Genomic DNA, 13,203 nt, shown 5'->3' with positions numbered 1-13,203 from the left:
CTGTTTTATTTTATAGACCATAATAATATATGTACAATAATTACACTTGTAGCGTTCGTTTTTCCTATTCTAACGAACTGCACTAGCCGTTTTCCTACGCCTTCGCTTGTGAGTCAGTTATTAGCCTCAGATTTCACTAAAATCATCCTAAACCAGTTTGTTTCTTAAATTTTGGGGGTGCGGGTTGGCTCTCTGGTAGAGATCTGTACTACACACCTGGCGATATCGGTTTGGTTCCGTGTGAATACCACAAAATATCCCCCCCCCCCCATCTTTAGCTGTGAATGCGTAATAAAAATGACAGAAATTGCCTTAGCATGGATGATTGATGGTAGGGTGCTACTATCTGGCTGCCTTACCCCTAGCCACAAGTTAAAAATTAGGGACGATGGCACTAATCTTAGTAGCTTTGCCATAAATAGAAAACAATAGAAAAATTATTAAATTTTCAAAATCGAATCTTAAATAACGTGAAAATTCGCAAAAAAATCACGTATTTTAAATCGTCCACTTATATTGAGTTTATCATTCCTGTAAACAAAACCAATTACAGTAATTTTAACGTGAAATATATTAGCTTATTTTTTAAGATCTCGTACAAAGGCCAGTTGACAATTGTTTGTGAGAACTGTATTTATCGATCTGTAGTTAGTCGCGGTATAAATTTTCTGAAATGTTTCTTACTCCACTGATAGGCAAATAAAACTTAAGTGATGAATTTAGTTGAAAAGCTGAAAAATCTCAAATGTGTGTAAAAGCGTGTATATATAAAACATCTTGTTATAAGAATAATCATAGCAACAAAACTCTTTCAATCCTCTTAGCATTCATGTTAGAACATAATATGCTAAAAGCTACATACTGATACTCCCATTACTTAGCATCTACACTATTATATTAGGCACGGTGTGTTTTCTTGATAATGGTATTCCCCAAAAGTTTTTTTTTTTTTAAATACTAATGACAAAGGAGGGAAGTCATATAAATGTGATGTATTTTCTAGAAGTTAATTACTTTAAAACACTGGAACTAAAGTAATTATGAGAAAACAGCACGCTAATAATAATAAAAGTAAATGCTTAGTGAAGTCATTAATACGGTAAGGCTTTCGACCCTGGTTTAGCCACCGATTTACCATGATCTCGGTTCTCTCCGCCTATCGTGAGTTCATGGCGTGCAAGTTGTTTTTATCTAGTTTGTGGCCAACATGTTGAGGTTATTGACATTTCTATCAGTTTACAAAATCTTCCAGGATAAAACAACCATATATAATTCAAGTTTTATCGGTACTGAGGTACGAATTACAGTAGTCCGAAATACTTCGATGTAACACTGTACAACAGAGAGAGGAAGGAGTCGTGTAACTTTTAATAACTAAAGATAAAGTAAACATGGTACTTAACTTTGAAAGAAATAACTTGCGAAATCGGAGAGAAGAATGTATTATATATACTAGAAGTACTTCTTTCGTGGGATCTATAAAAGTGTTCTGTTTCAAGGGTAATTAAAATGAAAATTAAGAGTAAGAAATATTTTTACTTTTTTGCTTTTGAAGTTCATATTTTATGCTATGTTGTAGCCTAAAGAGTGCATAATTATTCTCGTGATTCATGGCATGCGCATGTTTTACTGACGTCCCGACAGTACAAATTTCAAAGTACAATTGTGGCGTCATTTTTGTGTCTACTGACTTACTAACAGACAGAAAACACACTACTGTATAGTGGTGCAAGTAGTTAAAATAGGCCCCTTTGGGGAAAATAAACATCTTGGTAAATAACTTTCCTTTGTTACTCAAATTAATCTTCTCTCCTGATTTTGTAAAACTTAATAAGTGCCTGAATTTTATTTGTTGACGAGCAACACTGAAGTTGCGTAGTAATTTGAAATTTTAATTACAACATGAGTGAGGTAATGTCGCCACCATAAATTGAACTCTGATAGCCATTTGAATATTAGTGCATTTCTTTGTATTTTATTTGTTTGGAACTTTACTTAACTAACAGTATAAAATATCGAGATCTAAACATTCGAGTATTCATTACCTACCTTTACTTCTTTCACGCTGGCTTCAGCCATGCTAGAGAAAATATATAATTTGGAGTAGTCCTATAAAGTCGATTAGTGATTCTGTTTTTGTTATTGTTTGTTTTTTAACTTATGTATATTTTTTTCAAAACTACTAAAATTCTAAAATGATTTCAAATTTTCTGTAGACCCTTCGTTTTTTTATTATTTTTAATAAAAAAATCTTAATATGTTAACTTTTTCACATAATAATCACTGCCACCTTCGTATGAGAGTAGATTTTCCAAGACATTATTTTTTTATCAAAACCCAGTGCCGACCTTTATGTCCAAGGGGTAGAAATGAGTTTGCTTGCTCTAAAATCCAAATACTTGATAACTAAAGCATTTTTATAACCAAAATATGATGGGTTATAAAATTCCAGTCTTTAAAATTTTCTCTAAAATGTAAATGCGTTTTTCCAAGAAAAATCCCATTATAAAATTTTCTAATGTCTTTAGTAGTTACATCAAGAGCAAATAATGTGACTCGTTGTAAGAAGAAATTTTTAATGTTTCTTTTCTTAGTCAAATATTTCTAAGAATTCCTTATTCCCTAAGTTTAACGTACAGTATAATCGATTAAACAAAATTTCAAACATCAAACGTAGTTTGTAATTTTGTCTTGAAATCTTACTGTGATAAGATTTTATTATTATTTTGTAAATCTGTTGAGTTCCCTAGCTATTTCTGCGACTTAAAATACAGTTTCAACATAAAGGAAGTTATCTGTTGAATGTTGCCCCCCCCCCAGTGGACTTACACCGCTAGAAACCGGGTTTCGATACCCGTTGTGGGCAGAGCACAGATAGCTCTTTGTGTGACTTCGTGCTTAACTACAACAAACAAACAAAAAACTGTTTAACAAAAAGAAACTCTGGCTCAACTTTTCGAACTCTCCGAATAGCATCAGAAAACATACTTAAGGAAAAAAGAAGAAGAAATACGAAAAATATTATGTTATTTCGAACACCAATTCTAGCTTTAGAAGTTATTACCGCTGTTTTCGAAATAAAGAAGACACTGAATACGATGTGTAAATTTTACTAAACAAATTATTTTATATCATGTGAAGCAAGAGATTTAATTTTGTATGATCAGAGCCAATAAGACTTGTAAATATATGCGCATGCTCAGTGTCAAGTTATTCGAATTTGATTAAATAGTAGACTAAAAATGAAATTAAAAAGGATCAAAATTATTTTCGAAAATGTATTACATTTTAACATTCATCATAAAAAACCTAATTTACAAATTACACTGCAGTCATTTGTTTGTTTACGTTTAAGCGCAAAAGTACACAATGCCCCTTTAAATCGCCTATTCACGCAGGTATCGAACCCCGATGTTTACTGCTATATGCTTACAAGTTTATTCTCGAGTCACCAGGAAGCAATGTAATGGGCGAAACCCATCCCATATTTCTTTTACAATATTTGCTCCGACAAACAAGGCTTTCAAACGAATGGGAATTCACGAGATGGAGTCTCTGATGAACGACGAAAAATCTCTGAAAAAGGTAAAACATTAGCATGCACGTTTATGCGTAAAATAATTGTATAAAAAGATTGGTTATTTGTTTTTCTTTGTCTACTATACATTTTATATTTCTACTTTCATACGCTTTCAAATAATCGTACCAATTCAACCTACCAAAGAGGTTAAATGATTATTAAACGCTGATATTGTGATGAAAATACTTTATGAGTAAGCAGAATTTCTAAAGCGATTTCAAGTTGAAGTTCTCACGATGTCCAATTTGTTCACATTTTTATAGTGTTAGGATGAGGTATATTGTTTTATACACAATATTGTATATTGTTCTTTCACCTGCAGTTTGTACAAAACCATGTGGTAGACAACATGATGTCCTCTCGCTCCTTCCGCTCACGTCTTTTCTATGATGTCCATACAGAACATGAAATGGTCAAAGTTCATAAAAGAAAAGGTCATTTGATGGTCAACAATGCACATATTATCGAGCCAGACCTTGTGACTAAAGATGGTATTGTTCACTGTATTGACAATGTGTTGATGCCTAAGCATCATCGACACTTATGAGCAATATCAAGCAAGATAACTTTTATTTTTTTGTCTGAATGAACCGGTTCACTATTCCAACCATTCACTTCAAGCAAATAAAAGATAGGCTCCCTTTTCTTTAGAGAAAAGTGTGCTAATGGGGATATATTGAACACTGCCAACAATTAAAACTTTATTAATTTGTTTTTAGCTTTCTAATAATAATCCTTTAATTCACATTTTTTCTGGTAGTGCTTATTAGTTGTTTAATTGGTTTGTGATACAACTAAAACTGTAATAATTTAAAATGCACTTAAAAGAAGTTAAAATTAGACGTGTTATGTATTTTTTTATAAACTTTGTGTAAAGATGTAACATTTATATTTCACAAACCCACCTAAGAAAATATATTATATTATTTTGTCTTCATATTTTAGTTATTTGAAATCACTCTTTTACGTTAACCACATTGTCTAGTTCTTTTAAGATTTCTAATATTTTACAAAATCTGAATTTACTGATTTTCATACCATACAAGAATCAAGATATTTTGTTTGAAGGTATGTAAGCCGAATATTTAACTTTTTGATATGACCTATGTTGAAGAACTAGGAAGATCCGTAGAAGAGACCTGAACTATTCGTTTAAATTTTTAAATCGACGTTTCATTAAGCTTTGTTTTATAAGATCATACAACTTTACTGAGTTTAGATAAAGCATATACTTGGAGAAAGAAAAATAGATCTTTCATTTATATTAGACCATGGTGAGATGATTTTTAGCAGTTAGTTTACTAAGAGCTAGGTAGAGGTGAGAACACTGTCTTATGTACATATTTCTTTTCTTTTTTTTCGCTGCTGGTCATGATATTCTTTTGATCTGTTCGTTGAATATTAACAACCGTTTGAATAGCAAAGGTTAGGTTTACTGTGGATCATTAGATAATAGTTTTGAGCCAATGGCATGTCAAACTCAAATCATTTGTGTCCTGCCTTACAAAATAAGTATTAAAAATCTATCTTTTTCATAATTCAAGCAACCACGATCTATATAAAACACTCAATGCTAAAATACATATCTGTGTTCATAGCCCTCTTTATCCTTTAATTATAATTTCGATAATTATTGATAAAAAAAATGCGCTTACATATTTATGTTTATTGTCCTTGTGTGGTTTATTTATCGACAAAACAACAGTTTACATTTTGTCTGAGAGTAACTCAATCACCTTTCATTACGCGTACGAAAAGTAGCGTAAGATTTGGATTTAGGTGCATCATTATTCATATAACGAAAAATAATATTGTTTCAATATGATGCTGTTCAAATTTAAATAGCTTTATAAATAAGAGTATATTTTAAATATTATTTCACTAGTAATAAAATATTATCACATTAAAACAGCATTCTTCACTTATACCGAATATATCAACTTTAGCTAATACAGATTGTTTGAAACTGTTTAGTCGGTGACAGGTTTGGACATTTTCTTGATTCTCATGTGTAAACAACGTATCGTCTTTATTTTCCTTGTTTAAAAACATTCTGTAAATGTAACATTAATAATTGCACCAAAAAATAAAAATACTGGATGTTTCTATTGTAGAAGAAAAAAGTATATCATATGCTGTTTTATAGTTTCCTTCAAATTTGTAATGATAATAAAATAATGGCATGATTTTTTATATATTCATTTTTATTATTAATCCACTTAAAAATAACTTTAGTGTGATTTAAATTGTCATTTAATAGAAGTGATTCAATATTTCCCTTTCTTCTCATTTATTTATTGCTAAATCCGATAAAATCTATTTAAAAGATGCAAAAGTTGGAATTTCAAGAAAGGGGTTTAATTTCACAAGTAACATTGTCTTAATTCGTTAGCTCTACAAACGTAATTGCACTTTTTTTCTTTGTTAGTTAAATTATAGTTGGGATTTATTATGAGAGTTAATTGCTGCCAAAGTTTTCGTCATCGCTAATTTCTTCGTGACGGAGTGCTGCAGAATCAAATACTTTTATTCTATATAAATGAGTTTCCTCTTTTTTATCAGTTACAATCAATAAAAAATATTTGGATAATTTTAGACGCATGCAAAAATAGTTACATGGTTATTTGTGAATAAAAATGTAATTTATTGTAAGATGTTATAACCACGTGCTTAGGCCTACTGAAATAATGAAACAAATTACAAACTTTCCCAACGCCACCTATTTTCTATCACTTGAATCAGATTCCAAATAGAAATATGAAACTTCAGAGAACATTTCCCTTAGCCGTGGTGTTGGCAATGTTTTTGCCATAAACTTGAAATTAACATTGGGATATAATAGTTTTTTAGATTTTATAGGAGCTTATTCTTTATATAAAATATATAATTTATATAAATGTATATCAGGAATCAATATATTGAACTATTTCATCAATTGGTATTGTTTAACTTAATAGCTTTGGCACATCCTATAAACACAAAACGGAAAGAAACCAATGTTATTTTAGTTTTATTTTATTTTTGAACCACAATTAAGAGCTCTGATTAAACTAATTCACAGGAATTACATTTGTAAATTTTCAGTGGGTCCCGTTTTCTAAAGCTTACATAGTTCTCTCTATATATATGTCTATTCTGAAAATAACATGTCGTACTTTATTTACACATCACCTCTATTTTAGTGTTTAGCAAACAAACTGTGTAATATTTATATTTATACGTCATGTTTAACTTTGTTGAATGTAGTATGTTCTCAAGCCTACACCTTTATATTGGAAACTTCGGTTATTATTATTGTGTTTATAGTAAATTTGTGGAAGTTGAATAAATATGTGGATTAATAATTTTACTTAAGAGTTGTTTTATTAAGTAATGAAAACAAGTAATAACACGCACAGGAATTAAAAGAATTACTTGGACGAAGCTCACGCCTATGTACCAAAGCGTTTGACCCACTTAATTTGTTACAATTATTTTTTCTAATGAGTACATTCTTTGAAGCTAGTCTACTATAAGCGAAGCGCCTTATTCAGAATCAAATATCTGAATATTCCTGTTTCGGTGGACTTCTAAACCTGTTATAAAACCACCATTTTATAAAAGATTATTTACGTTTATGGAATCTTTACTCTGTCATAACGTTACACTACAATTTAAATGTATTATTATAAATTATATAATCATCAAAAATTCATAAAGTTAGCCGTGCTACTAACATGTAGCACCATCTGGTGAATATAAAGTAATATTCTATAAAGTTAATTTAGCCCCTTCTCTGTGTGTGTGTGGCCCGGCATGGCCAGGTGGTTAGGGCGCTAGACTCGCAATCTGCGGGTCGCGGGTTCGAATCCCCATCACACCAAACATGCTCGCCCTTTCAGCCGTGGGGGCGTTATAATGTGACGTTGGTAAAAGAGTAGCCCAAGAGTTGGCGGTGGGTGATGATGACTAGCTGCCTTCCCTCTTACACTGCTAAATTAGGGACGGCTAGCGCAGATAGACCTCGTGTAGCTTTGCACGAAATTAAAAAAAAACAAACGAAAAACAAAACAAATCCTTATCTGTGAGCTCATAGCGCTATAAATCTGTTTTGATACTCGTCGTGGGAACAGAATAAATAGCCCATTGTGTAGTTCAGTGTTTAACAACAAATAACCAAACAAACTAAGCCCTTCTTGATAGCCTGAGGTCAAATCTTAACTTATCTTGCACAGTTTGTATTTATGCATAATAATAACTCCTCAGCTTAATTAATTACAGCTTAACATCACTAGATAAATCTCTACAAAACAGATTTATTTAATGTTAAACAAAAGAAATGAATGAGCATCAAAATAACAAACACATAAATTTTGTTCTGTATATATTATATAAATATCAAAATAAAACTATTCATGCTAAGCAAATATATAGCAACATCACAGTTATGAGAGTTTAAACCCTTTAAATCTGAATTAACATTAATAATTGGCTCGAAACTGAAAAAGCATTTTCAGTAAAATCGTTTAAGGGAAAATATATAATTAAGGCGAAGCGTTGATTGTTTTATTATCCCGCTCTCTACAGCGATTTTAAACAATAATTGTAGTTTTGAATCTTATGAATCTATAGCTTCATTTGTTTATTATTCATATTACTTTATAAAAGACTCTACTTGAAGAAGCATATACAAAGGCCTATAACACCTAAACAACACACCCCTTATTTAATCCAATCCAATCCTGGTAAGTATTTAGTTTTGATAACCCAGCGGTGGTCAGAAATTAATTGAAAGTTCTCTCCGCCCCTTCATTGGCCACTCTCTATCTGTATAAGCCTAATGAAATTTAAACCGCGCCATCTGGTGGCTTGCTCGAAACTATTTATAATTCATAATTAGGATTTTTTTTTCCTTTTTAATATGAGATAATATCGACGTGGGAAATAATTTAATACTTGTATACTGTTCACATTCTTTTTGGTGTAAACATTTTCATTTTTATTTTCCCTTTTCGGTGATAAGGTACGCCGATTTTAACATACTAAATTGAAAATTATCAACAGATATAGGGAATATAACCTTCACGGTAGTTTTCCTTTTTATATATAGTGAAACAGTGTTCTAGGGTATTTAATATTTCAGGCTTGTGAGGAATGTAAAAATACACAAAAAACTAGCCAAATGTAGATTAGAAAAATAACAAGTCTTAAATACGGTGTCTCTCTAGCTATATTCTACAGAAAGATAAGATTGTACCATACCCTAAAAACATTAAATTTTTCTAATTGTGAAAGCTGTCTTGGTAATAAATGAAATCACGTACTGAGTATGATATATCTTCCCGTTTTATGTTTAACTGTCATGATGTCACAGGAAATGACACTACGACTCACTAACTTCTTCAAACATTTACCGATAAATCAATTTTGTAAGCACTTTTATAAAGAAAAACATAATTTGTAAGCTTTAATTGAATTGTTGTGTTTCAGTGAGAATAAAGAGATAAAAGAAATTATTTTAAGACTCACTTTTTTTACTTTTTTTTTGAAAAGGAGGCGTGACGAAACAAAACGTCTCCTCGTGTCGTTACCTGGGCGCATTTAAAGTAATGTACTTTAAATTTAATAAAACGCTTTTAATCCTTTTCACATTAACTATTTACTTGATAGGTTTTATTTATTTGCTGTATTTATTTAACTAATTCATACATTAATTTCTTACTTTTGTTATTACTTATTAGCGTGTCTTTCTCGTAACGGTTTCATATACATTTTTTCAGGTATGACTAAAACCTATACAACTTATCCAGTTTCATGCCTAAACACTCACATTTACCCTAAAAAAATTTATATTATAGTTCCTACCAAATAATTTTTGTGTGTAATAATGTTTCTTTTCTATCACGTTAGGCAGTCACATTAAAATTTAATTATCATGTTGTCTCAAGACAAGCAGCTTTCGTCAATGTGGTGTATATTTGTTTATTTTCGGATATTCGTGCAAAGCTACTCAAAGGTTATCTGCACTAGCAGTCGCTAATTTTTGAAGTGATACACTAAGAGAAAGGCAGCTAGTTACTAGCATCCACCGCCAACTCTTGGGCTACTGTAATCGAATACTGATATTCTTCTTATCTGGAAATCTGTTGCCTATTAATTTTGTAACGGATAACATCCTTAGCCTCTTAAAGAATACACTTGTGAATAACGTTACTGTAATCAACCTTAGAATACCGAGGCTTAAATGAATTACGATTTATTTTCAAAAATAAAAATATTTCAGCTCAGTGCAACTGAAAAAGATATAGAGATATGTGTCTGTGTGTATTTAAATCTCTTGGGGGTAGAGTTTGTCTTCCGAAACACCCCTTAAATGGTGTTACTGCCCTGCAATATTTTGACATTATTGTAATGGCTGAGAACGAGAGTGATCTTCGCATAAAAGAAGCCATAGTGATTCACAGATGGAGGTTCGCTCAAAATAAAATTTTCCATGAAGTTATCATAGAATTTATAACATTTTCACTTTGCATACAATGCATTGGAACCGAGGGTATCCCACAGGTTAACATGCCAAACTGTGTGTCTGCAGATCCATCATTCGCATCCCGCTAGCACAAGAAAAAAATAGCAAAAATACATCGCACTCCGCACTTTGAGGTAGTTGGTGCGTTATAAGGGTAACGATCAAATCCCACTACTCTATCAGACAAGAGTAACCCAAGAATTGGCTGTGAGTGCTATTGAATGGCTGCCTTCGCTTTAGTCTATTATTTCAAAATCAGGGGGAAATATCCGAAAACAAACAAGCATTTCATTTTTAAATATTTCTTGAAATTTAAATTCACTCATTGTCTTAACCTGTTGAACATAGTTAAGTAACCTAACTTATTTTAAACCTGGAAACAGATAAAAAGCAAGGAATAAAAGAAGGAAATAAACCAAATCTAATGCATAAACTACATGGAGAAAAGAACATGAAAGACGAACTTAAGAGTGTATTTCGTTTGTAACACCATGAAAGTGGCAAGTTTATGTTGGATAAATAACCCAAAGCTAACACTGTTATCTCACTATTTCCTTTTAGTTTTCTTGACTCTGAAATAGCACTAGGTAACTGTTTGTTTCTAGTTAAACACAAAGCTGCACGAAGGGCTATCTGTGCTCTGTCCGCTACGGGTTTTCAAACCCGATTTATAGCGTTGTAAGTCCGCAGACATACCGCTGTGCCACTAGGAGGCACTAGGTGACTGAACGATAAGAACTGAATTTGAGATAATTTACCAAACACTCAGCCAATTTTCTTCGATAAATATAGTGTTTTATTATTAATTTAACTTCAGTATCGTGTCTTATCTTTTATTATGCCCACTGCAAATTATTACATCTGTCCTCGAATTTTTAGTACTGCAGAGATCGCTCAGTTTATCTTTGACTTACCACATATTTAGTTAAAAATGAATGAAAGGGCATGAGTTCAAGATAATCCTGAATGTAGAAGTTCTTGGTTTCAATCTTTGAACTAGTTTCCAACCAACACTGGCATTCTAAGGAATTTCTCAATAATAATTCTAGAGGTCGATTCAAGTAATCGAAATTTTCTACATAAAACACATGGCTTTAAAAGTATTCTAATTCTCTGTTTGTTATTAAGCACAAAATAACATAATGACCAGTTTGTGCTCACCGTGAGTATCGAAACTTGATTTATAATGTTATAATCCATTAGACTTACTACTGAGCGACCGGTGGGTAATTCTTCTGAATTCATAGAACTGTTACAGTACTCAGTGTTGGCCAACACTAAATTAATTACTATGTAGTTTTTCCTCTTAGAAGCATACGTAAAGCCAAAGTTACCGATTTACAGCATTATCAATAAAAATGGTTAAATTTGTTTTAATAAATGACAATAATTTTAGTTTCACTTTTTCTCGTTCGAAAATAGGATACAAAAAAGCTCGTAAAACACGAAAAATAAAGTAACCCAGAAAAAGTAGAGACAAAATAAAAATGCTCTAAGATCATGATAATGAACTTATAATCTTAAATGTTAGCAATAATTTATCTTTAATTTGATAATTTACTGGTGTTAAGTGTAATAGTTTAGATTTAATTTTTAAACCATAAACTTTTGAGTCAACCTAAGCCTAACTTTAATTTTCACACTTGAATCTTTATTTTCATATTGTATTTGAAATTTGAAAGTTAGTTTTACCTGTGAATGGTTATTTTTGTGCTGAAACTTTTCTCAGAACTGAAATTTCGAAACACTGGTTACCCTAGATAACCACTACATTTAAAGCATGGAAAGAAAAATCTTTAATAATTTGTCGTAGATTATTATTATAATCTCAGGTTAAACTGATTTCCAAAATATTATTAAATAGTCCACTTAATAACGGGAGGATCGACAGGAGAAATCGCGAAGTAATACTGAATTTAACTAAACTGACAGACTTTAAGCCAAGAAATAAACAGATCGGACAGAATGCTTGATAAAAGATTAAAACAATCTTTATTTATTCACTGGTCTCATCAACCAATTCACTTGAGATCATGTGTGGCACTGTTAAAATCTAATGTTTGTTACTTAATTAACGGGAAATATCGAATCCTACCCAAAGCGACTAGCGATTTTCGTGTGATTGGTCATTCTCATTTAACCTAAGAGAGGCCAGAACCTCAAAATATCATCTGATTCACCAGTGAAAGACACTTCTGCTATCTACATTCTTGCACAATATTAATTGTTAGAGAAGGACAGGCTTTATCCCCAGAGAATATTAAAGAAACAAAGGCATGTAAAAAGAAATTAATTTAAGGGTTTTCTGAACCAGGTGTTAAGCAAAAATTGCATAGACTTGAACTTAAATAAACAAACAAATTTGAGAACTTCTACATTAAAATAAGAAGGTATAAAATGTATGGTATACCTCCATACCACACTTCTTCTTTCCCCTCTGTTTCAGGCTTATTCTAAAGCTGACAATTAAACTTAACCTTAAAAACCAGTTTTCCTTATACTCGCAAAGTTTGTTAACTTTTTGTTGCCTCCATAAACATTTTCATATAACATCGGTGACATAATCATTAAACAAAGAAAATAACTAACAAATAAAAAGTTATTTAACTTAGAAAAAATTAAACATAAAGAAATAGAAAGAAAACCATCTGTAATTATTAGTATACATTAAAAATGTAACACCCTTAAACAATCAAAAGATACAATGAAGTTTCTTTAAAACAGGACTACATACTACAAAATAAACTTTTAATAAAGATTTTAAATAAAAACACGCACACACACATGTATATATTTTTTACACGGAAAACTAACTTTGAAAATTATCATCTATCTTATTTAGGAAGGATTGCCTAACATGTTATGCATCATTATATAAAAAAATGAAACGTTCTAACAATAATAAACGTTACAAATGAAACCTATTAATTATGAGCTGCATAGTAAAACACTCTTAATGCAGTTACATAATTCCTAAATCCTTTATGTATGGCTTGGTGTATTTGTCCGAACCACAGAATTTTGTTCTTATAAATATTAGAAGTCTGAATTTACTAAGTATATTATCATGAAATTTGGAAAGCTTTTATTAAACATTACAAATCTGTTGTACACAAAA

At 31.1% G+C, this 13,203-nt stretch overlaps 1 protein-coding gene across 1 annotated transcript in view; it reads left to right on the top strand.

Annotated features, from left to right (window-relative positions):
* LOC106458520 (transforming growth factor-beta-induced protein ig-h3-like) overlaps positions 1–4,416 on the top strand; it is a 46,176-nt gene extending 41,760 nt beyond the window's left edge. The window contains exons 10-11 of the mRNA XM_013918043.2: positions 3,399–3,585; positions 3,903–4,416. Coding sequence (XP_013773497.2) covers positions 3,399–3,585; positions 3,903–4,127 — 412 coding nt within the window. The 3' untranslated portion in view covers positions 4,128–4,416. The remainder of the gene's footprint in view (positions 1–3,398; positions 3,586–3,902) is intronic.
* The last annotated feature ends 8,787 nt before the right edge of the window (positions 4,417–13,203 follow it).

This window comes from Limulus polyphemus, unplaced genomic scaffold, assembly GCF_000517525.1.
Source record: "Limulus polyphemus unplaced genomic scaffold, Limulus_polyphemus-2.1.2 Scaffold23, whole genome shotgun sequence".
Lineage (NCBI taxonomy): Eukaryota > Metazoa > Arthropoda > Merostomata > Xiphosura > Limulidae > Limulus > Limulus polyphemus.
Note: the sequence above shows the minus strand (reverse complement) of the source record. Positions and strands in the feature narration are given on the sequence as shown.